General features: G+C 34.4%; 1 protein-coding gene and 1 long non-coding RNA gene across 6 annotated transcripts in view; one reads left to right on the forward strand and one right to left on the reverse strand.

The window, feature by feature from the left end:
• The window catches only part of LOC105396640 (disheveled-associated activator of morphogenesis 1), a 102,931-nt gene that overhangs the window by 46,981 nt on the left and 28,660 nt on the right, over positions 1-27,290 (reverse strand). The window contains exons 1-2 of one of the 5 annotated variants that reach the window (XM_048627395.1): positions 20,346-20,731; positions 11,443-11,588 (exon numbers count right to left, since the gene is read on the reverse strand). The exons of 1 other annotated variant lie outside the window; for it this stretch is intronic. In XM_048627395.1, the coding sequence (XP_048483352.1) occupies positions 11,443-11,490 (48 nt within the window). In that variant the 5' untranslated portion in view covers positions 11,491-11,588; positions 20,346-20,731. Of the gene's footprint in view, positions 1-11,442; positions 11,617-20,345; positions 20,732-20,835; positions 20,987-27,290 lie in introns of those variants that run through there. 3 more of the 5 variants (XM_048627394.1, XM_048627396.1, XM_048627393.1) reach the window with 3 other exon arrangements.
• On the forward strand, positions 16,067-17,531 carry LOC125489880. Its single transcript, XR_007267313.1, has 3 exons — positions 16,067-16,611; positions 16,792-16,912; positions 17,367-17,531. It is a non-coding gene; the product is annotated as an uncharacterized LOC125489880 (long non-coding RNA).

Below are 27,290 nucleotides of genomic sequence, written 5' to 3' on the forward strand. Positions count from 1 at the left end.
CATTAGTACTTAATTCAAAGGTACTGAGTATATCAATTAGTCCAATGTACCGCAATCATAAATCTATTATACCAAACGACAGTTAATTATACAATTATCTACGTAGGTACTAATCTTAATGCTTATAATATTAAGGGCCTGTTCCACAATGTCTGGTTAGTGGTTACCTGTCGGATAAAATACATACTGTCACTGTCTAAAAAATAATGACAGAGAGTGACAGCATGTATTTTATCCGACAGGTAGCCACTAACCAGACATTGTGGAACAGGCCCTTAGTCTAATTTTACCGAAATAGTCAACGGGACAAGCATAAATTATTTTATAACCTACTATTACTTAAATATGAAATTTCGATGTAATGGCCACCAAATAAGACGAGATGTTTGTACTCGTTCTTTTACATGTTCGCTTTATTATTTAATTAATTATATTATTTACAATATCAATGGCCCTCACAAATCATGACATTTTGTGATGAAGATAACTAAGTAAAACTAAGCCATAAGTAGGTACGTAAGTACAGGAGGAACTAAAATAATCTGCAAGACCATTTAAGTTGGTTATCATAATATTAGTATTATTTAGCGACTTTGTTGGTTTGTCTCCGACACTATAAGAAGTTGGTTATTAATACCTACCTATCTATTCACCTACCTGACTGAGTATTTCCCTTTGTAATACTCCCTGATTACCCTTATTTGATGTAAATGCAATATTTTAAATACAAACGACACAGTAATTTCCAGTTTTATCTGCAACAGCTATGAGGAAGACTGCATAATTAGGTTCCGACCAGACTGAATGGAACGCACGCAATTTTCATCCATATCTCTTGAACATTAGCTTTCAAATCTTATAACGATGGAGTTATCTACAGATAGCTTTACGCTGTGAATTCTTTGTTAGACTAAAGACCTTAGTTATGCCATAAATGGGAAACTAAGACTATGAAGGTCTGTGGAGATAGTTCATAAAGGTTGATAAGGAAATTTTAATAAGTCACGATTCATAGCCATAGCTGTTTCAATAGATCGTCGGATCGGTTGTATGATGTTTTTCATTTTATTCGGATAACATCCGATCTGGACAAGATCAAAGACTTGTTAAAACTTACAAAAAATTATGCTTCTGTAGGTATAGGAAGCGTCCGTAGTCGAGCGGGACTCAGTGATCGTAACTGATCGCTGAGGTTAAGCAACAACTGACACGGTCAGCCATTGGATGGGTGACCAATTTCAAGTGGTGCTTTTCTGGACGCTTCCGTGCTTCGGACGGCACGTTAAGCCGTGGGTCCCGGTTGCTGCTTCGGCAGCAGTCGTTAAGCCTAGTCAGAGGCCTTCGGGCGGCTTGTAAACATCTGACAGTCGGGTTGCCCACTTACCCGACAACTCTCTCAGCACAAGCTTGCTTGTGTTGGGGTCCACCAACCCGCACTTGGCCAGCGTGGTGGACTAGGCCTAAACCCTCCCTTCATTAGAAGGAGACCCGTGCCCCAGCAGTGGGGACGTAATGGGTCGTGATGTGATGTGATGATGATGTGTATGGTATAAGTAACATAAGCGTTTTGGTAGTCAATCAAAAGTGTCTTTTAAACTTGAGAAGTTTAATTCCACAAAATTCAAAGAACCTTACCACAAAAAATAGACAGTGTTTAGCGCATTCAAACGGCTACAAAATCTGTCAAATTTAGATTTAAACACTTGTTAAACAATGTTTAAAGTTTTTGGTGGTAGCACAGTAATTTTCGTAGAAGAAATTCTGCTCAGAATGATCTCCTGCTTCCCGTCTCTCTGCTTACAATACCACTTTTACAATACTATAGGTTTATCGATCGTGTCACAATCAATGCTGAACGATTCACAAGCTATATCTCAAAAACTCTGATTGATATCTATCAATGGAGTTTCTCGGAATAATTACCATTTCATAGACTCCAACGACATCTGTCGTGAAGTCATCGCAAAAAGTGCAATAATTATCAATCACATTGCAATTTATTGGAATGAAAGTGTGACAGCTGGCTTTATGAATGTTGTGAATTGTGATGCAAATAAGAAAATTAGTAGTGTAAGGGAAAAGTTGAAAATTACTTAAGTAAGTAAGTACAGTGAACAAACGCATAATGTATTGAAGTGTTGGACGTAAACAGGAAAGAACATGAATTTTATTGACTTAGCAATCTAGCGAACCCAAATAGTTAGTTAAATTTTACACGTAATAAGTCATAAAATACATACATTAAAGACTGAGTTTAATAATTCCCAATAGTTACACTTAATGTGATGGCGTGACGTGGTGCTAGCCGACCAGCGCGATCTTCAGGCTAGCAACTGGCAGGACACAGCACAGGACCGAGGAGAATGGCGAGTTCTTGTATCGGAGGCCAAGACTCATTTTGGGTCGCTGCGCCACCGGAATAAGTAAGTAAGTAAATTTATGCATGCTTGCTTAATTGTGCTTAAAATCCCTAAACCCCTAATAATGCTGTATCATTAAAACGTTATAATTTTATAAAATATCAATGCGTTACAGTCAAAAGCCGTTTAAACTAAATACACTCCTTAACTTATTTCCTATATTTTTTTTCATTTTAGTTCTTCATCAGCATTGTGTAAACGTACAAACAGTGCGTATTGTTCGTGGAGAAACTACCTATGAGGCTATTTACAAACACCGACCCACCTGTCAAATAAAGAACCATTTAAAAATAATATTTACTTACCTCTTTGATTATATACAACGGTTGTAAATGGTCGAAGACTTACCTATATAGGTAGCTAAATTTAGTATTTCTAAAAGAAATTCATCTGCATCAGATTGTGTTCGTTTTTAAGTTTATGGAATTTTATTACTTTACCCGAAATGCGTAGGAGGCTTTAGTAGATTCACAGACGCTTTCTTAATCAATCGCATATGTTTATAGTGACCAAAATCCCATTTGTTTTAACGATACCAATATCTCTCTTGCAATTTTACGTGAACGACGCCAGTGAAAGGGAAAGGATGATAATGATTTGCATATAAAATCAATAAACAAGATCACTGCGCCATTAAACATTTACAAATGGTGGGTCAAAGTGCGATAGCTTGGCTTTTTTGCTAAATAAATTACGACTTTTTAATCTGTTACATCACGATTAAGGAATCACACAGACTGAGCAGAAAATAAAATATTGGTGGTAGGCCGTAAGTAATTATTTTGTGCATTTTCCAATTCCAATAGTTTATTAGTCAAAAAAGAGATAGGTATAAGAACAAAGGAATTTGAATGCAATTTCGAATCTTCTGAAGCAAAGAAAGTGTAATAAAAAATAAATATTATACTTAATTAAAATTTTGTTAAATTTTAAGATAGCAGAAAAGGTGCTAATTAAATAACCTATTCAAGAACAGATTTCCTGAACTATAATAATAGGTGCCGAATCCATTCGCGTAAGTCTGTGCGTACCCTGAACCCTGGCCCGGATGTGCCTGACCCGCGCAACAGTGAGCCGAGTTCAATCGCATTCGTTCGCTCGTTCGCGACTTCACATCAGCATTGACATTTCTTTTAGCAGGGTTTTAATTTTTTTCGATTACTTAAGATACTTTTATTTTCGTAATTTTATTGCTGCCGTGGTATGTGGTTACGTGGTTATCATTGTGGTACGCTCGCATTTCATTGACAATTGATTGTATAATTAAATTTTAATACCTTAACTTTAGGTACATCTTAAAGCAAGTATTTTTAGTAGGTACCTACTAACCAAATGAAGGTATTTACATAAGTAGGTACTTTAAGAATTTTAACATCAATATTAGATAAAAGCAAAACACTTAAATCCTAGATTGTGGCTAGATTTAGGAAACCCTATTATTTTATAAGATTAAAATGAAACTATTTTTTTTAAACTTATTTATTTAATATAACTTATATACTAGATTACATTTTCTTATTTAGCCATACACGAAAACTCGCAGAGTTTATCACACAATTTTAATTAAATGACCATAAAGTTGTTACAAAATTAACACATAAAATGTGAACTAAACATAGATTAATTCTGACATTCCTAATAACCAGAGATCCAAGTTCAAGCTTCCACATCTACGGTATTACTGTACGAAAGTGCTCAGCGAAAGTAAGTTTATACTCAGCATAAGCCGTCATTAGCATCTATGTACGCACTACGCAGCCTTATAGTCTGTGTATGTACTTATTCTGTGAAAGACGCCAGATTAAACTCGAAACGCATAAGATATCTGGGGTCAATAGGCACTTGGCCAGTTAGCCCACTTACGCTGCGGCTTAGGGCTGGCGCAAACTGACAACATTTTCTACACTCACGGGCAATGAAAAAGTTCCACTCACAAAATGCCGACACCAAACAAACTAAATTTTTTCAAACATTTAAAACATCAATGTTTTCAAAAATTATATGCATAAGGGAGGAAAATACAATAACATATTCGTAGATAATAAGATATATAAAAAAGTAATTAGGTATATTTCGAAACCGCTTGTGTGACTATACGCCTAAGAAACTAAAGCTGAAAGCAAACATTGCTTTAACAACAATGACTAAGAAAGATCTCAAGTAAAACGAAAGTTGGCCATCAAGCAAATACTAAAGATGAGTTTATATACTAGAGATTATAACCGAAATGTGCTAGAATACACTCGCAAGCTACGAACAACATAGGTTTGACAAGGTAAAAAAGTGTAGATACATAAAAAGCTGATTTTACTATTGCAAAATCTGCATTTAACTGATTGTTTAATTATTAACAGAACGTCATTCGACCTCAGCGTTATAAAATAGTTGGTGTTTACAAATGGGCTTGACCTCCGCGAAATAAAACAGCCTTTTAGAAAAAAATATTGCTGCTTTAATAACAATAAACACAAGCACTGATTTTTTTTTATAAAGTTGGAAATTTTGTTTGTGATCAAGATCAGAAATTAAATATGATAATAGGTATATATAGATTAGAAAGTTCCCACGCTTCATGTTTTATACCTGACATTTTATTATCATTCACAAGAAAACTATGCTTTCAGGGATTTCTGGACACCAAAGTAGGTAATTTAAATTCAATTGTAATTCCCATTCCACTCAATTTACCTACTCGTACATTTCAATATTCCTTGTGTGTACCTAATAATAACATAAATAAACACGGTTATTAGGTCCAAGCACACATTGGATTCCAATGCTTCCACCACATGCCAACAAAAGGTAAGTAAACTTAAATTAAAATGTAATTTGATATGGATGACGCACGAACAGGCAAATCCACCGTGGGACACCCTCGGACCGACCCGCTGGACCGACGACCTAAGATGGTCACACCACATATTATTATATTGCATCTGAGGTATTGGCCGGTTGAGGAAGGCCGAGGACAGAGTGGTGGAATAACACAACAAATTGCTGTCCATAGCATCTAAAAGGCACCAGCTCAGCATGTGTTGTAGACAAAAGGCCACAGCGCTGGTTTTCAGCTGGCCCTGGATGATTAATGAAACTATGATTGTCATTATACACTAGCTGACCTGCCGCGAGCTTCGCTTCGCCTTAGAATGTTTTCCCATAAAGGAAGTTTTTTTTCCGTCCCATTTCCTAAGGATAGAGTAGCCGTAGTAAAAAGTGAAGTTGGTGTTTAAAAAAGTGGTGTAATTGTTCTACGAACGAATTGGAATAGGTACTTTTTTAGGGTTCCGTAGCCAAAATGGCAAAAACGGAACCCTTATAGTTTCGTCATGTCCGTCTGTCCGTCTGTCCGTCTGTCCGTCTGTCACAGCCGATTTACTCGGAAACTATAAGTACTACAGTGATGAAATTTGATGGGAATATGTGTTGTATGAACCGCTACAAAAATATGACACTAAATAGTAAAAAAAAGAATTGGGGGTGGGGCCCCCCATACATGTAACTGAGGGATGAAATTTTTTTTTTCGATGTACATACCCGTGTGGGGTATCAATGGAAAGGTCTTTTAAAATGATATAAAGTTTTCTAAAAAACATTTTTCTTAAAGTGAACGGTTTTTGAGATATCAGCTCTCAAAGTCGTAAAAAGTATGTCCCCCCCCCTCTATTTTTATAACTACGGGGTATAAAATTCTAAAAAAAATAGAGGTGATGCATGCTAATTAACTCTTTCAACGATTTTTGGTTTGATCAAAGTATCTCTTATAGTTTTTGAGATAGGTTGATTTAACTGTAATTTTGCTGCTACGGAACCCTTTGTGCGCGAGCCCGACTCGCACTTGGCCGGTTTTTTTTGTTTTGTTTGATGTGTGACAATACAGAGTACCAACAATAAATTATTTGAAAACTTTTACTTTTATTCCCACACGTTTTATTTTACGTAAACCAGTAAATCTTATTGTGTGAATACACCTCTATCTTTGTATTAAAGTGAAATTAAATGTCACATGCCAATAATCTGAGCAAAATATAAAAACCAAACAGGTATACTTTTTAATACATGAAAAATATGATCGCTAATTTCAGGCTAATTCAATAAGTATATTAGTTCCGGAGGTACAGTTCTGCCGACACAAAGATACAAGTATACACATGAACCCAAAAGGATAATAAGGATCCCATAAAATGACCCAACGCAGATAATATCGTAGCGGGCGCAACTAATAGGGTCTGTTCCGTAGTAAATAAAAATCGTTGCCTGCCATGAACAAATATTTTCACAAATAGGGGCACTAACAAACTCAAATTAGTACTAATGTTTAAATAACTATTCGTTAATACATTTTCAATACGTATTGAATAGCATAGCACACAACATAATATTGATACAACGATTGACGAACAAGACGACAATGAAGATGAAAGTAAAAACAACAAAACAGTGGCAGCTACAACAATGAAATAATCTCACAACAGACACAAAGAACAAGTTCAGGCGACAAGGATCACTGCATTGTTTAGTATAAACGCACATACATATTTAAATAAGCTCTGAATATGAACAAACACAGAATCGTAACAATTGCAATGACAAACCTAACCTAACCACAGTTTTTAGTACTTATATCGAAAATTTTAAATGAGGTTTGTTGGATTTATTGCATATCTGTTAATACTTATCCTATTTACCTTATTTTAATTTTACATGACCATAGCAAGACGTAGTCATGATTTTTATAGAGATACTTACCTACGTTATTAGAGCACGTAATTCATTATCATTATATGCCATCTTGTAAACAAAACCAATATCGTGTGGAAACACCGTTACTATGAGCGTCATTGCATCAACATGTATGTTTTTATGAGTAGGTTATGTACAGGGTGTCCTGAAAATAGTCCGCAAATAGATTAATTAAAACTCACAGATTTGTTAAGTATTTTTATTATAATATTATAACATGTAAATTTTTTATGCATGTCACCCTTAAATTCACACAAAAACTGATAGGTATAGTGCGCTCAAGTAAATAGAGGTAAAATGCGAAATTAGATGGAGTAATATAACACGCAGCAAATGCAGCTAATGATAATAAAAAAACCAACTAACACGATAAGAAGTAGAGCAATGGGTGTGAGATCTTGGATTGAAATCGACAGTGGAATTCCACGATAGAAATATGTTTCCATCGACACTCGATAAAAGTGAAAACTGTTGAAGCAACGGCAACGGTTAAAATCACTGACATTGAACAAATTAAGAAAATTAAAAAAGATTGCAAGATCAACCTTGATGAAGTGCGATTAATAGAATAACTTTTTGATGTAAACTAAACTGTTTTGGCCTATGAATGTGTTGGAACGATAAAACCTTGATAACATGTATTTGTTTATACCTACTATAACATTTAAAACCATTGTATATCACTTAATGTACACTTTAAATATCACTTAATGTAATATTTGTACAATAAAGAGTTAAATAAAATAAATAAATTAAATCGCTTCTGCTAATAACAAACCGGTAAGCAATCACTTTCTTCATCTCCATATATCCGCATTATTTTCATTATACACTACTACATAAGTGCACAGTATACAATACAAGCACTACGTAGTTGTTTTTAAAGCATACCTAACACAGAATAGATCCCATTAGGTTAATTGGTTAAGACCAACACCAACACACACCAAAAGTCAAGTAAGCTGAAGAGATACACAGCTACTGAGTACCCAGTAGTGATACTGGACTAGCCAACAGTATGTCATCCAAACATTTAATATGAAATACCTCAGGAGCAGTGTAAGAAACCACAAACACGCGTACAATACTCATTAATTGGTGAGCGTGAGCGAGCACATCACACACGCTTCCTTTTTACACTTTCGACTGTTCTGGTTTGTTATATTGATGAATAAACAAAAAATATAAAACTTAAAATCAAATAATAAGTAATAGTTTCAATTAGTGGTCAATGGTCGTAAAATGAACTATCTCATTGTGTATAGAGCTTTATTACAGCTTTTATTTCTTAACATAACGTAAATACAGTTATAATCATTATAATAAGTTCAACGTAATATTCAAACTTTTTGTGTGTTTTTCTATTTACTTAGAAAGTAAAGTACCAACCAGCATTTACTTAACACAATTATCTTTAAAAAAACTGGCGGAAATAGCACTTATAATTTCCTGCAAACTTCCTGGCTGGTTAATGACGCTGAACCACTTGTCATTGAACTTCAATCAATCATCGGAATAGTGATGGTGATATTGGTGAGATAGAACATAATAATAAATATGTAAGTACGAAAAGCATGGAGTATGAATGGTCCACCCGAGTCCGCGTTGTTTTATGACGAGATGGATATTGGACGTGACTTCTCCAAACTCAAAACATACACTAAAATATACATAATATCACTCAGGAATCTCAGGATTCAGAAAACTTCATTAATTAAAGAAAAATTCAAGTTATACGGTATTATTCATAAAAAGTTACGGGAGACCTATAGGCCTGCTATAAGCAAATGTCAAAAAAACTTTATTCATAAACGATCAATAGCGCTAAAGAACTCTCCAACTGATTCGTAAAACCTTGATATGCTAAAGTTGGCTGGACCCTACTATACACCTTCCGTAAACCTCCTATTGTACAAAAACATGGCGGCCGGTCAACAGCTGTTCTGCTTTATTGACGATTTGACATTTGTTGTGAGTTAATATTTGCTGAAAATAAGTTGCCATGGTAACGTAAAAATTAAATTTTTTTTTTTTTGTGGGTTTTGGCTTGGCCACTGCGCCTTTAAGCCAACGTAAACTTTTTTAAGTGCCGCGCCGTGGCTAACATAGATAATAGAGATTGATAAATGAATGAAAGTTTTCGCTATTTTTGTTTATGGTTTCGTCAGACCGGCAACTTAATAGGGTAAATGTCAAAATGTTTGGTCTGTGAAATCTATTAGCATCACTATAGTTATTGAAGGTTTACGGGACTATTATGAATAGAGATTTTTATGAAACCTCAAATAGGCTTAAAGTGTTCCGTAGCTATTGAGCTAGTAAAACTACTTTAAGGTTTTTTTTATGAATAAGACCGATAATCTCTAAAACCCGGTAAACAAAGTCATCCGTCAATGTGAGATCGTAAATTTTATTACATAACAAAAGATGTTTACAAAATGTTAGCATAATTACTTATATCTTGCATGCCATAATAAATGAGGTTCTAAATGTCACGAATCATGAACATCGTGATTAGGAAAAGATGAGGAACTTAGATGAAAACTGTTTTTCAAACCAAAGAGTACAGCATTATCTGAGGTTATTTTTAGAAAATGAACATGACTAAAAAGGACTTCCTACGTACAATAAAGTACTTACAAAAAATACATAATAAGTATATCCAAATAAAATAACAAACCAATCCATTTAAAATACAAGACATAAATGTATGCGTTAATTCAGTGTCCGATTAAACCAGATATGAATTCGATGGACATGATAGTGTCATATTCTAAAGTGACATGACAATAGCAGGCGACAACGCGCATTCTATGCAACAAACGCCCACAGACCTTGGTTCTATTAGAACTTTTGTTAGACGATCACCATTATTTATAGCAGAAATACATGAAAGAAACGGATCCTGGCTAGATTTTTTATGCCTTGTGAATAGATATTGTATCTTCGGGATTAAAATGTATCGGTGAATTATGACACTATTTTTTATATAGAGAATACAATACTGGTCTATCCGTAGAGCATTTTATACCTGAGTAAAGCACTAAAGACGACTAATAATATTTACTTACTTTGATCTGCTTTAATATTTATCTACCAATTACCAATATAGTGGAAAAGGTAAGGTATTGAAAAACCAAAAAATATTTACTTGATCATAGCACTTGCATAATTTTTGACAACATAAATTATTTTGCGAAACACTAATGAGTGTTGATGATCACGAACCCATTAGATAGCTACATAGATAATATTAATTTATCTTAAAATCATCACGAAGTTATTAGCTACATCCATCCAAAAAAATTAAATGGTCAAGAAATGTTTCAACTTTTCTCAATCATACTTAGAGCAACCTTGGCACATAAAGTGTTAAAGATATAGGTATCAATATCTCACTGCATAGGATATTTGAGTAAAAAACTATCATTGTCAGAAATAACAGTCTATTGCTGGACATGTGTAATATGTGTATAGGCTTTCCCAGTGAGAGCCACAAGTCACAACGACAACAGTCTGTCCCTCGCTCGTTGTCAAAAAAAAGAAATGCAATCTGTCACAGCCACAGTAGGGTATAAAAGTACCAGCTAGATTCTATTCTATTTATTCTATTTTCTGTGGGGGTGTAAGTACCTGCACCTGGCTCTCTCGAGTGGAGCCTTTGTGCATATCCCCAAGGTCTAAACTGCCTTCCTAAGCTTGGACCATTTCCCACCACGCTGGTCCACTGCGGGTTGGTGGGTTCACATATCTAGATGTGCTAGATCTAGATATGCAGGTTTCCTCACGATGTTTTCCTTCACCGTAAGAGCGATGGTTTACATTGTACTTAAGTTAAAAGAACTCATTGGTACATGTCAGCGCCGGGATTCGAACCCGCATCTCTTGATTGAGAAGCGGGCGCTCACCCGACTGAGCTACCACCGCTCCAGCTAGATTTTTCAACTTCCTTCCCCAAATAAATTGCCATTGACTTTTTGTAGGCAGCCCACGAACCTCGTTAACTGACCTTTCAATTGTTTTACAATTATCTGTTCACTTGTATTTGATTTGAGCAATCGCCTCAATGCTACCGTATTGACAGCACTTAAAACCTCGTTAACCATTAATATATCATATGTTTCAATAAACTTGTTAGTAAAGTATGCGTTATTATAAATTTATGTTTTTGTTGAGAATTCTTACATTCAATAATATATTGTGATATTTAATTAAACATATTGGTAGGTACCAACGTACATTAACTACTTAACACATAATACATATAAATAAAAAAACTTACCACATTGATCTTGCCAAGGATGTGACTAATCTGGTCTTTGCTGCACATTTTAAAATTATTCCAAAATGTCTTCTTCAATCACGAATCACGATTCACATTTCACTACTAGTCATTGTTATATTTTCAGCTCATTCACTTTTGCTTTTCTGCAATAGGGCAGGATTCTTCTTGAGGCTTTTACGCAATAATAAAATAAGACCATATTAGTAGGTAAAAAAATTATATCTTAATTAAGATTAAATAACATAATGAGACATAAAAAGCTGAGTTTGGTAATCGAAATCAATCGAGGCATATCGCTTACCGATACAAGTAATAATAAACTAATTAAGACAATAATTACAATTACGAAATTTGTTAAGGAATAAATGAGATTGACAAATAGCCGGCCGTGTCAGAGGCAAATAACCGATCGATATCGACACAAATTGGGATTGGTAACCATGTTGGACATGATTATGTCATTATTGCAAAAAGTTGCAAACTTTTTACGAAATTGTGAACATTTCTATTTAAAGATTAATTTGCCCTCACTTTTTCCACAAAATATTTAAATGTTATGTTTATCCCTAAACGCTAGTTTATGCCAAATCGATACGCAAACGGATATGCGATAACAAATGGTAGTTCATGAATATTAACCCTTTACTTCATACGAAGCCATAAATGGCTCTTGGAATTTAATATTTTATTCTACCCCAACCAAAATAAATATTTAAAAAATAATATCGCTATACTTTTAGTCACTTCTTTGTTTATATAAACATATTTTTTTTGTCCATGGTATGTGTCATCTGCGAATATAATCGCAACTTATCCCAGGTGCAATGATTGCTTTCTGTAAATGTGATTTTTCTGAAACTTTGAAATTCTACAAAAAATATAAAAAGTACGTTGTTGGTAGTAAAAAAAATGTTTTCCGTTTGTGCATACCTTATATTTTCTGGAACTTGTCAATTAATTAATTATTATTAGTTTTATATATCTTATTTTCTCAATTATCTGAGAAAGCCATTTCTGGCTTCCTATGCGTTGAGGCTATAATATTTATGCCAGAAATGGCTTCCTATGCACTCGTACATACTAACTAGATTTTTAACCTATCTTTTCAGAACAAATACTTCGCTTATTTATACCTAAAAAATACAATACTTGATGTTGACTCCTTACGTAATTTCACTAATGAATTATTTTACAAATTTTAAAATTTACTAATTATTAACTAAATTTACTTGTATTATTTAAATATATATATATGTTCTGATTTAATAATAATTTGTCACTGATAAATTGATGATCCGAAAAAAGAGCTGTAATAAAGCAATTCAGGAATTGTGATAGTATTTATTTGCCTCCTGCAGTAGTCCAGCTACCATATCCCAGGATAGATGGCAAGGGAGACTCCTCAATGTTATCAAATGCTAGCAGAACAGACAATCTTACAGGTAGATACGAATCCCCTGGACCATCCCAAAAAAAACGTTAAACTGTACCTGTAGAGATGAGGACCTGCTTTAGCTGTGTTTGAATTTGATAGAAACAAACAGAATTAACATTTTTCAATCCAATTATGAAAAGTTTATAGTTTTGGTATGTCTAATCAGAAAATTAATTATATGAAATATTTTCACAAAAACTGATATCTGTCTATGTAGTGCATGGGAAGCCATAAATGGCATAGATATACCAAGTACCAGTGCATACGAAGCCATTTCTGGCTCCTAATTTTTTTTTCTAAAATAAAGTAGCTAAATTTTTTTTAAACTTAAAAATGTTGTTATTATCCCTTATTAAACGATATTCAAGTAAAAAATATTTTTTATCTCAATCCCTTCATAATTCATGCAGTAGAGGGTTAATTTAAAGTGAAAACTATCACCTTATTTCTAGTTACCGAGTTAACTGACACAGAATATTGTTTAGAGAATCTGTAGGGTTCTATTATATTCTATTCTATTCTGAGAGGGGGTGAAGTTCCAGTATGTAGCAATTTCGAGTAGAGCCTTTGTACCATCGGTAGGGTTAAGCAACTACGTAAAATGATTAATGATGTCAACGAACAAAAACAGGGACCTGGCGAAAAACTAATCAATGAAAAGTAAAAACAACATACCGAGACGAATAAACCGTAAAGGCAGAATTAACGAAGATAATAGTGGCCACCGACGAATTGTAATGAAAGAAAGGCCAAGGCCAGTACAAGGTTGTAACGTAGAGGATGCACGCATGTTGAATGCAATTATAAAACTGCAAAAAATATGTAAACACACACCACTCACTAAAAATACTAATATTTTTATTTATAAATAGAATTTGAATCAGCAATATTTATGTTTTTTCTATCGGGTCGAAGACAATGGTTTTCGTGTTGTGTGCATAACGTCCGTCAATATAGTAAAAATATGTTTATTAAAAAAAACCTTACAGTCACATTAACGAGATTACCTGCTCCCACTACTATAAGGTAGGCATTACCTACATTTTGTTTACGATAAAACGTTTAAGGAATTCTTGATTATATAACATTTCATCATAACTTTCACAGAAACCACCTAATCGGAAGAATTTGATATTTAAATAAATTAACACAAAGTCCTTCTTCGAATAATTTTAACAACATTCTTATGTTGGAATCCGAACTTACAAGTTCACTTTCGTTTCACAGCTGAAACATCACTTTTACTCGCCATGAATGAACAATATGACAAACAAAAGAGCTACGTCGACTAGGGTTGCTCACCGTGGTGAAAGAATAGGCTTGTCAGATAAGCTTCAGTGGTGCAACCCAGGGTGCGCCGGACGTACAAAAGGATGCGTCACTCGAGAAGGCTCATTTTGTGCACCTATCTATATGGTCACCTAATACACAGCATGTGTACAGGCGTATACTACACACTCAGCACAAATAATTAGGGACAGCACCGGCACGTATATCACAGAAAAAGTGGTTGCATCACACAATTTTCTCCCATGGCGCGCTGGAGGCAATGACTTTGCTTTAATACGCAATTTGCCGTACATCACCTCGGCGCCGGTTGCATAATCATCATCGTTTCCGTCTGCCGGACTACTACGTGAAATAATTTCAATCAGAACGTAAATTGCTCCGACCGTAGGCCTGATCTAGGCAGATCCTATTTCGATTTGTACATTACCGTCGTTTTTACGAAGCTTTATGGGACAAAGTCATATAATATGAACTACGTGGTTCTATTACTATGACAAAGTTAGAGTAAGATTTAAGACTCTAAAGCTTTGTATTTATAGGCTTTTTTTATCATGAATGAATAAACAATTTTCAATCAAAAATGAAGTAGGTAGATAAACTTACTGACGGGATAAAAATAAAAATATGTCAGAAAACGCATTGTCGAAGTCATAGTTCCAGAAGACCGGTTATGATTACGAAAAAATAAGTGTTGATCGAAGATTTATGCGCATCATCTGGAGATAATCTACATGACGTTGAAGAAAGTTTCTACATAATAGTTATTTCATAATTGCTATCGAAAAATTACTTCCTCAGTACAAAGTTGCTCAAGCGTGGCGAACGATGAAATATGTGGTATATTCAGATTCATACATATAGGTTATTCTGTAGCGTTAAAGTGTGTGTTACGATGATAGCTACCGCTTTCCGTAAAAGTTACATCCGAAGTCGATCGTTAGGTAGGTATCTAATGCATTGTGTGTATCAGATAACCTAACAATTACACGTTGCATAACACCTCGTCTAGTTCGCTTCACTTTTTGTGGCCCCATTTCTTTCTTCATCACACGTTGAATCTGTTACGATTGTTGCATTATCAACATCCGTTTTACTAATCTCATTGCATCCGCTGGATAATGTGGCTTGTTTAAGTCTTCGGGTGAATGGATTTATTCATAATTTTCGTATCAAATGCGCGCTGTTTGATCAGATCATTTGAATCGCTACGATCTATTCTTATTAATTGGGCACTAGCATAGCGAAATATGTTTATACATAACGGGAAAATAATAAAGCTAAACGGGTGATATTTCGCTCGTTGCCAGACGGCGAGGCATGAGTATGAAACACTTCGTGCGTAATGTAGAATAAAGTGTGCGAGCGTGTCTTCCCGCTTGCTCATTGTCGACGATGCAATACCCATCAAAGCGAGAAGCCTCTTGTTGTGCTGCAACTTCCATTACTCTGAATGCCAACAACTGAGGAAACCGAGAAATGTGGACTTTAAAAATAGGCTCGTATGGGTTATATCTCTTATAGTGACAATGTTTTATGCTTAGTTCCAAACAAAGAGAATTGGTAACGTTAAGTCATGAAGATGAACGTTCGGTGGAGCCAAAATTTTAAGTTCAGGAAGAACTCGGCTTGTAATGTGTAGTTATATTTCTTGATTAAAAAATTATGTTAACATGAACTTAATCCGTATCTGATAAATAGACCATTATTTGTAGAATACCGCAGTCCTGTGGTTTTAAAACAATATGATCTACAAAGGTACTAAGTATAGGTATACATATCACGTCATGTGTATCGTCAGTACCTTTGTTAAGTAAGGCAAAGATGAAGAATAAAGCGTTTATTAATCTAACAATAAAATTGTTACTTTATAGCTATGTCATACAAAAAAACGTTGAAACAGTTATTGGTACCGATTCTGAAGGGCACACTTCCTAATTTTAAAATGAGCTAAAATCTCTAAATTTAACTGACAGCGCTAATTTTTGCTATTCTGAAGGCAACGATTTTAACGGCCAACTAAATTTAATAGGCTGATTTGACGTCTTTAAAATGAGTGTTCCCATGCTTAGGACAAATACCAAATGATGGCAGCGAAATATAGATATCATGGAAATATAGTCGTTATTTTATTTTTTTAATCTTAATTTACTTTAAATACATAAAAACATGTTAAAAATATATTTAAAAATATACTAAATGCATTTACAGCCTATTATTGTCGTGAAAAGCATAACTATTAGTGTTTCCAATGTGACTCATTATAGGTAATTTAGAAATAAATTACTGGCAACCCCAAAAAAATACATTGACTTTTTCATTGTTTTCTTTCTCCGATTGCCGGGAAAAAATTCGATGGTGATAAATACGATACGAAAGATCTTAAATTATCCGTGATAGCTACTTGCTTACAAAGGTTTTCATTACACAAGTTTTCCTATAAGGTAAGCCATAAACATAGTGAAATGTATAAGTACATGTAACTTGACGGATTCGTCTTTGGAATTCGTGTTGATTGTTACGAAGATTTTGTGCAAATCCATTATATAAAATGAGAAATTCGCACCTTATTCATATTCTGCTTATTCGTGTATATTTGCTTACGAAATATTTTATAATTTCAGATGCAAACATAACCTTAAAACATCAGCCAGCAAGTTATATGAAACACAACACCTGCATCAACAAGTATGAAAGGATCCAGTCGCATTCCCGTTCAGACTATCTAAGTTACCTAAACAGAAGGTTAGTATTTATACTTACTATGTAATAGAGTGAAAAAAAAGAAAAACCTATGTAAGTACTTACTTACAAAATTTACAAAATTAAATGATTGAGTATTAAAGATACTTAAGTACTTCAATCTCTCTTAGCGGTGAAACGATTCATCATCAGCCCATAATCATCCACTGCTGGACATAGGCCTCTCCCAAGGAGTGCCACAACACTCTGTCCTCGGCCTTCCTCATCCAGCCACTACCGGCTACCCGCCTAAGGTCGTCGGTCCAGTGGGCAGGAGACAATTAGCCAGTCTCATTAATTGTCTACCGCTGATTGCATCAAAGTCTATCTTGGTACCAACCTACCTATACATACAGTTTGTTTTATGCAGTGCACTATGTGATGTAGTGAAAAATATTATAAATTATTCAATTTAGTTAATGTTATTCATATACTTATCATATTATTATTGTTACAGAACTAAATTGAAACCCAGGAAGGATTATAAAATCTTGTCTTCTCGAAGCGAACTCTTCCAAGACTCGTCAGTGCATATGATAAACAAGATTATTATATTTCATACAAAGGAACTTTGATAGATACATGTGACTATGTTATAAAATGAAATAAAGCTTCTCTAAATTGTGTTACTTTCATTTTCTAGTTGTAATAAAACTTAGTTGGCAGTGAATAAACTTAGTTAGTAAAGATAACAAACCCCCTCTATTAATTATTTCAAAGATTGACTTTTGGTTACTTTAACAATGCAAAAAGTTTTATTGCTGCAACATCATAACCATTAATTTGTTTGGATAGAGGGGAGATGACCTGATCAGTATAGGTTCCTATTACTTTACTCTTTAGTTCCTGTTATGATAATCATTATACTTAGGTAAGAATACTCAAATTGAGCCAAGTACATCTACCTGCTTTATTATTAGCTAGTTAGAAAGATATGTACTGATCATAATCATTACAATTATTAAGAATTAGCCCTACTGTTCATCTTATCATAGGCAACAGGATTTTGATAGTTAAGAAGTTTTGTAGTAGGTAGGTAAGTAAGTAGGTACTTTTCTTTGAGAAGATATGTAGAGTCCTATGATACTTACATAAGTAATAATAAAAAAACCTACTTACCTAGGTACTCACCTCTATTTCAGTAATCAAGATAGGTAACCTAAACTTAATGATTCCTCCTACTTACATACCTTTTTAAAGTACCTACGTAGCCTGTTGATTGTAAGCAACTTCTTACCTATACTTAGATACATAGTTTAATCCATTTTCAGGTTTATTTTTGGTTTATAACAATATTTTAGGTTAGTAAATAGATTAAATATATTCTACCTGTACACAAGGAATAATTAAGTTTTATTGTACCTACCTAATAAGGTACTTACATAAGGAAGCATCCTATCAACAAGAGCCCTACTTTGGTTGATTTTCGTCACAATTTGTACTCTCAGGGTTGGTAAAAATAACACAAATAAGGGGTAATTTCACATATTTATTTCTCCATAAAACAGTACACTTATATCACTGAAATTTGCTTAACTTACTTAAGGAAGACCTAAACTCCAGATTAAATCCATATTTATGCACCTACAACAACGATTTCCCATATATTTCACGGTTTTACTTTTAGAAATTTTAGTATAATTTTAAGAGGCACCTTTCCAGACCCCTTTTAAATTTAGGAAGAAAGTTGCTAATTTTACGTTGACATCGCTAAAAATGCGACCTTCAGAATACCAATTCGACCATCTAACCTAAGTTGAATAGTTTTAACGCTGTCAGATTCAAAATTTAAAGTGACGTCTCTAATTTTGGAGATAAACAGTGCCTTCAGAATGCCAAATAAATTTAGAGGGAATGTAAGCGTTTTTTGACAGCGTTAAAATTAGAATGTGCCCTTCAGAATCGATACCATTGTGTCATGAAAATTTTGTTGAGAAAAATCATGAATAATTCGATGTGTTAAAAAACACGCACTCACGCCTTGTACTAATGTACTCCCTTGCGGGGTAGGCAGAGGTGCATTGCTGCACCCACTTTTCGCCAGAGTGTTTTGTTAGTCCCAATGTAATAGGGGGCGGGCCTATTGCCATTTTACGGGCACATCCAAGACCCGAGAACAAATATCTGTGTTTAAACAAATATCTGCCCCAGCCGGGAATCGAACCCGGGACCATCGGCTCAGTAGTCAGGTCACTAACCACTACGCCATTCGGTCGCCTAATTCGATGTGTTAATTTACCCTGAAAGCCTCAGTTTTTCACCTTTCCAACTACGTTTGCCTTCATTTGTTTCGCCCACCATATCACTGGATTCACAAGGCTCATTTGCAAACAAAAACACACAAGTCCACATAGCAGGTAGGTACCCAGAGCTATCGAAATCAAATGTCATGTTCACAACCTGTAGCCAGAACCTACCGCATAGTTCAAAATACCAGCATCAGTATGGCAAAAGTGCAATCAGAACTAGCATTTATGGTAAGTTGACAATATTTACAATTATTATTTAAAAGTGGATAGCTAGATGAGAGAAGTTTAAACGTTTGTTAAGTGTTTTTAACCCTCGACGCAAAAAGAGGAGTGTTATAAATTTTGTTTAATTTATAAGTTTAATATATCTGTGTGTTTGTCTGTACGTAACGTAAATTTTGTTTTTGTTTTTTTTTTCGGAATACTTATTTATAGACATTATCTACCGCGAGTGTTCTTAACCATATTTTATCAAAAGTTATGCAACTTTTATTGTTGAACGTTGGTTAGGTTATACTCGTTAATAAGAGATAAGAGAAGAGTCTTGTAACTCTTGTTCGTAAATTACCGCCGTATCTAGGTCCCGCGAGAACCTAGACATTTATAAACGGCTCATTGCACATAATGCACTAATGTTGTTAGTTGTCGGCAACATGCTTTTACCTTAAGTAGGTACTTGTGCGGGTTATTAGTACTGGTAATGTATTGCTTTTATTTGCAGTACAGGTACCTTAAGGGAATAAGGTTTTATATATATTTATATAATTATAATTATCCACTTTCGTATAAAGGTATGATATATCCTTTGTAATAATTCCCACAGATTTTCAAAAAAATATTAGGTTATAAATTAAGTAAGTGTATTCTAAAAATGGCTCTTACACTAATCGTATGTTCGATGATTTGCCATCAATCAAATTTAACATGCATTGTTAAAACAAAAGAGAATAAATTCACGGTAACATAAACCGTATATCATCCAACAATACGAAGCCTTACGTGTCAGTTTAACAATTAACTACTGCGTATCGAATCTGACTAAACAGCTAAATGACGGTAGTCTCAAATTTAGATTAATCGAGTTGATGAACCGGTAATTTAAAATTAGCACTTTCTTTTACTTGTTAAGTTTTATACGTCTAGATTTAAAACCAGATAACAAAAAAAAACAGCCGCACAAATTTTACCTTCGCATGAGAGGAAATCCGTACAGTAAATAAAACAAACAGTAGTAAAAGCCTCAAGAAAAACTATCACACACTTGCAAAACGTTCAAATAACAAAAACATCTGGCACACAAGACACACTTTGGAAGAAAAAGAAATTAAAAATGTGGCGCCTAAAACGAGAACGGTTCAAATTTGGAATCGATCGTTTAGGCGCACTCGGTTCGCGGCATCGGGTCGATGCGTGTGAGCGGCGGGCGCGGCGGCAGGTGACTAGCGACCTCCTCGCGGTGATAGTGGCGCGCGGTGCACGATACCACAACCCGCCAGCGAACCGGCGGATACATGTCACGGTGTCGCAGAGAAAATAGCCGAAGAAAACAGCCACAACTTACCATACTTTACAAGAGACAAGTACTTTACACTTATACTATGGGATATGTTATTTTTACTGTAGTCTAAGCTTCATTGATGAAATTTGATATGGATAGGTAAATAAGAGGTTGCTTACCAAAATATGAAGTAGCAGCTGATGCAGTAACGGATAATGCTTTCGGTGATGATATCGGGGGTGACTAACCTGAAAATAATCAAAAATCATCTTGAATATTGTCACAAAAACTATTTGTTACAGTAACTAGACGTAAATTTGTAAAGAAAAACACAAAGTCGAGGAACAATATCATACATAGATCGTGGGGAACCGAGGCTCTCAATCAAGATAAGATTGCTGCATTTAAATATTTGAGTTCTCTGCTAACGATAAGACGAGATAGCGATTACTTTCAGGGTCAAACATTGTCAGTACAGATTGTGCTTATGAATACTGATGCCGTAAAATTTTATATTAACCATCCCAATACATCATTAAAGTAAAAAACAGGAACTGCACATAGTACATAATAAGGATGATTAAAATACATATTTCGGGCGTTATTTGATTATATATTTTAAGGAAGATAAACACGCAGCTTGTTTAGAAACAAAACATAATACAAACAAACAGTTCATTAATTTTAACGATGTGTACGCAAGCTTTTCAATTAACGGCATATTATAAATTATAATTTAGAAGAAACGAAGACTAATTCAAGGGATGTTTATTGAAAACAATATTCATAATTACCTATTAGGTTTTACAATTTTATGAGCACTAATTGTGACTATCGTCCAATTATAAATTAATAGTTTTTAAGCATATACGAGTATGATGCAAATATAAGCTGGCAGTGATAGAGATAATTAAAAAAGTAGGTACCTACGTAAGTTTATTGATGATGGCTACAGAAATAACAAATACTTAATACCGTTGAAGTAAAGTATTTAGGACAAGAAAAGGTAACAGTAAATGACAATCAAGCTCAGAAAACACATAAGCAGCAAAACTAGATTGATGTTGTACATAAAAAGAAATTGGTACACAACAGTACTATACTTGACGTTGTCTCAATAACATGCTAAGTATCTCAGTAAAATGAGATGATTAACAAGAATCTAGACGCAACTATCAAGGCCAGAGCACTAATTACTTGCACTCCAATAAGCATTAAAACACTGTGTTGCCATCAAACACTTACATAATACCCAATAACTTAGGATAAGAGCAATCGGTTTGAATAAATTTGAATAATTTCTGCACAAGCATTTCTAAATTTTTCGAGTTACAAAAATAAAATCAATTTAAATCCTTTCAGTTACGAAAATGGGACAAATTGATTAAACAGGAAGTTAACCCTTTACTTCATACGAAGCCATAAATGGCTCTTGGAATTTAATATTTTATTCTACCCCAACCAAAAAAAATATTTAAAAAATGATATCGCTATACTTTTAGTCACTTCTTTGTTTATATAAACATATTTTTTTTGTCCATGGTATATGTCATCTGCGAATATAATCGCACCTTATCCCAGGTGCAATGATTGCTTTCTGTGAATGTGATTTGTCTGAAACTTTGAAATTCTGCAAAAAATATAAAAAGTACGTTGTTGGTAGTAAAAAAAATGTTTTCCTTTTGTGCATACCTTATATTTTCTGGAACTTGTCAATTAATTAATTTTTATTAGTTTTATATATCTTATTTTCTTAATTATCTGAGAAAGCCATTTCTGGCTTCCTATGCGTTGAGGCTATAATATTTATGCCAGAAATGGCTTCCTATGCACTCGTACATACTAACTAGATTTTTAACCTATCTTTTCAGAACAAATACTTCGCTTATTTATACCTAAAAAAATACAATACCTGATGTTGACTCCTTACGTAATTTCACTAATGACTTATTTTACAAATTTTAAAATTAAGTAATTAACTAAATTCACTTGTATTATTTAAATATATATATATGTTCTGATTTAATAATAATTTGTCACTGATAAATTGCTGATCCGAAAAAAGAGCTGTAATAAAGCAATTCAGGAATTGTGATAGTATTTATTTGCCTCCTGCAGTAGTCCAGCTACCATATCCCAGGATAGATGGCAAGGGAGACTCCTCAATGTTATCAAATGCTAGCAGAACAGACAATCTTACAGGTAGACACGAATCTCCTGGACCATCCCAAAAAAAACGTTAAACTGTACCTGTAGAGATGAGGACCTGCTTTAGCTGTGTTTGAATTTGATAGAAACAAACAGAATTGACCATTTTTCATACCAATTATAAAAAGTTTATAGTTTTGGTATGTCTTAATCAGAAAATTAATTATATGAAATATTTTCACAAAAACTGATATCTGTCTATGTAGTGCATGGGAAGCCATAAATGGCATAGATATACCAAGTACCGGTGCATACGAAGCCATTTCTGGCTCCTTATTTTTTTTTCTAAAATAAAGTAGCTAAATTTTTTTTTTACTTAAAAATGTTGTTATTATCCCTTATTAAACGATATTCAAGTAAAAAATATTTTTTATCTCAATCCCTTCATAATTCATGCAGTAGAGGGTTAAGTATAAAATAAATGTCCCAAAACTTTCATACTGGCACCACACTTAGCTATTCGTATTTGTTATTGGATAAGCAAATTCAGCAATAATTTTGGCGAATATACTGACCACACATGTCAGTTTTGGTACATAAATACGCAAATTCGAATAGTCTTCGAAAAGTGGGGTGGTAGCATCAGATAACGCCAATAGCATTAATACCGATATTTCATTTTATTATTGTTGTGTTGCGCACGCGCAGATAAGATCTGTAGCAAATTGGCGGATGCAGATAACCACGGTCTCTCGCCTCACTGATTGATCGGATTATGTAGTCTTATGTAGTCGACGCACGGACTGACGGACACTCCCCACTTGCAGATCATACAATGCATGAACTAAATGGATCACAACACAATATTGATTAACACCATCCATATTATATGATTTAGGAACTACAAATTCCAATCATAATTAATCATACAATATTGTGAACTATAAATATATTAAGTAGTATCAAAGTGGACATATCTTAGAATATGAAGCATTTTTGCATGTAAATAATCTAAGCAAATTAAAGGTATTTATAGATGTGAAGAAACTTGTATTTCGTTAGGTTTTTAAAGAATTTTAATGGAGACCTTCACCTGCTAGTATTTGTGAAGCCACCGTTGTGCTAAAACTCCTCTTTAATTACAACATATCAAATTGATTGTTAGTCAATAGTTGTGGAATTTATGTTTGTAAAGAAATCTATTGATCGTCATAGCTACCGTCTGTTAGATAATGAAGATTTACCTAAGTGATCATGAATAATAATTAATAAGACGTACGTTATGTTTAAGCTATATATTCATTCACAGAAAGTCAGTAAAGAAAGTAGTCGGGAAAATCCGTTTCTGGGAGCAGATATACCTACGTACCTACCTATATCGAGTTCCAGACGGGAAGACTATGCAAAGCGTCTGCGTTTTTAGACTATCATGAAATAGAAGTTGACATGATTGATATATTCTCCGATGAAACTTAGCTTCCCAAACTTTACCATAATATAGAAACTTACATCAATGCGTCAAACTATCGTTTACAAAAGCTTGTTTGAGAAGCGCTGGGTTGATGAATCCACGCTCGGCTAGGTAGGAACAATGGGTCCAGACAGCAGCTACCGAGATACGCTACACACATATCTAGACGACATACTAGCGAGCGATGCTACCATTATTTTGCTGCAACTTATAAAACGCACCGCTGCACTTAGCAAAGGAAATAAGCTACTCGTACCATCAGAGAGTAACCGTGTTACAAAGTAACCGATCATTCGAACGATTCCAAATCGAATGACAGACATCAATGAGACTACGAATGCGAGGAGAAATCTGCCGCGAACATCAGATTAAGTATTTTCCACGTAGAATTGACCTTACACTTGGCCGTTATCACCTCACTTTCACCTCGTATCTTAGTATCGAACCATTCAATCATTTATAGTTCCGATACATCATAGATTGCATATTCAATAGTAATTTATGTGTCGGATGGGTTTCACGCGGGTGCTTGGCACAGATAACCGAAAAAGGTGTGACCGTGATTTCGAAATGCCGTCATTACGAGACCCATCCATGGCTCAATTGGAGTGCAGTATGGTGTGAAACCCATGGGTGCACATCTGACCTAATTGGGGCGTATATGGCGTGCGCGTGTATAATATACTTACATTATGAGATATACCTATATACATCTAGGTATACAAATTATGAGAATCACGCCGCATCATTTGTATACAATGGCAGATGTATATGGCGAGCGCAATAAAGTTTAAAAAGATCGTGGCATTGCCACACAAGTACACATAATTTAAGAAGAAAATAAATTGAATAACCATTTAGAAAATCGACCTGCAAACGAATTCACGTACGCGAAATAAATACGCAGCAATCGCAGCGGTCGTGACGGGCTGAAATGAATTAGCTTTTTCAGGTAACCATAAGCGTATTGTTGAGTGTAAATCGAGTACATATTCCAAATGGAAAAGTTCCCCAACGAAGGAGTTGCATCAGAGCAAAAACATTTTAACTGGAAATGCGCGATCACGTGCCACATTCTCTTCCGCGTTTAAATATAGACGAAGCTCAAAATACGGAATGAAGTTTTTTTTCTCCGATATGGATGCAGCTGGATAGCAGGGGACCGCCCAGAGGGGGCGACGAGTGTGTGGGGGTCACTCTATATGAATAAAAACTAAGTTTCGGAGCGCAACTGCGCGAGCCATGAATCTTGTTGTATTAAACGTGTCGACTGCACGTCAGCTCTCGTTTGTTAGTTTTTCATCAGTATAGAGTAACCCCTCTGAAACAAAAAGGCATGACGAAGTAAAGGCCGTGACGACAAACTATTAGAGCAGACTTGAGTGATTTAACAGAATCGTTTGTGTGCAGTGCGTAGGAGTCAAATTATTGTATTTTTGACGGCTAACGGCTTGTAAATTTTGTGACTTATTTAATTGAAATTCAAATTTTAAAAGGCTTGTTCCTGTAAGTGAATCTGTCCTATATGTATAAATATTGCCCTGAACATAATATAGAATAGAATAGAATATTGCTTGATTGAACACCACATTAATCAGACATACCTATAAAAAAACATACTTATAGACTAGAACTAATGTACAATAGGCGGCCTTATCGCTGAAAGCGATCTCTTACAGGCAACCTTATATATTGCGGAAACAAACGTGATAAATATATTACATTACAGTACCTGCTTATATTAATTGTAAATTTATGCATGCAGATTTTAATGTTTTCAATATTATACATGAAAGACAAAGTATGTACATACCTAACTAGGTTTGAATTTTATTCCTCAGCTCGACAAACTCTCTAGGATTTAGAAAATGTGGCTAAAAGTCGTTATAAAATTAATGTGGGTGATAAAATTTGTTGCATTTAGAAATCGCTCATTTGTCTTGCAAGCTTAACCAGACACAGACACCCGATATAACCGGACCGGGGCAAAATAAACATAACAACACAAACACACCCGTCCTCACATTAAATTGGGAACAACTTTTCTTAGAAGACTTAAAAGCTGCAGATTGCTGTAGATTAAACATGACAAATCACTGTAAAATGTATACGAAAACAAAGCGGTTCTTGTAATTTGTAAGGGGTAAAACTTTCCACCAAAATTATGTACCTATAGATGATTTTTATCAAAAATTAAGAAAATATTGTTGTCCATGTCGTGTCAATCCTCTTTTTAGTGTGGAAAATGTATGTTAAATTTATAGGTATGAAAAAAATATAAGCTTAAAATTGTGTTACTATAATAAACCTAGTTGCGAACTATCAACCTACTGATAGTTCGTATAGAAGTAGAATAAAAAAAAAGTTCAAGACATGCTTCGGTAGCCATCCATATAACAGCCGTGTTCAATAAAGTCAACAACAAAATGCATATATAAATAATTATAATAGCCCACCATTCAACATAAGTAGGGCTTACAGGCGAAAGCACCACGGCAATTTAGTAGCAAACAACTTCATTATACATTAAGTAACTATATGGAATATTAAACAACTGGCGATATTATTGGCCCTATAAAACAAGCTATAAAAATAACGATAAGTACGCAGAGCTTGCGCGGAGAATCGTAATGTTTGATTACGAATTGTACAGTTTGAATTCATTTCATAGGGCACCCTCAGACTAAAGTCTGTTTTATAATCTCAGATAAGTACTAAATTGTCGTATCGTTCTATTGGCGGGACAATCAACTGTTGATGAACCGTTCAGAATCTGTCAATTTAGTATCTGAGATTAAAACAGACTTTAAAGACCAAAATTATGTCGATTCTGTCTGTGACAGCTAACATTCAGCCAATCACGGTATTCCATATTATTTTAATCGTACTTAACTTGCCATTCTCCAGCGAAAAAAAGAAGTATAATGTGTATATAGAATGCCTTTAGTCCGTAGACGTAGATACCTTTGTATTAGGTACAAGGAAAACGTGTGTAGAAGCGAACATTGTACGATA

Source organism: Plutella xylostella, chromosome 18, assembly GCF_932276165.1.
Source record: "Plutella xylostella chromosome 18, ilPluXylo3.1, whole genome shotgun sequence".
Classification (NCBI taxonomy): Eukaryota; Metazoa; Arthropoda; class Insecta; order Lepidoptera; family Plutellidae; genus Plutella; species Plutella xylostella.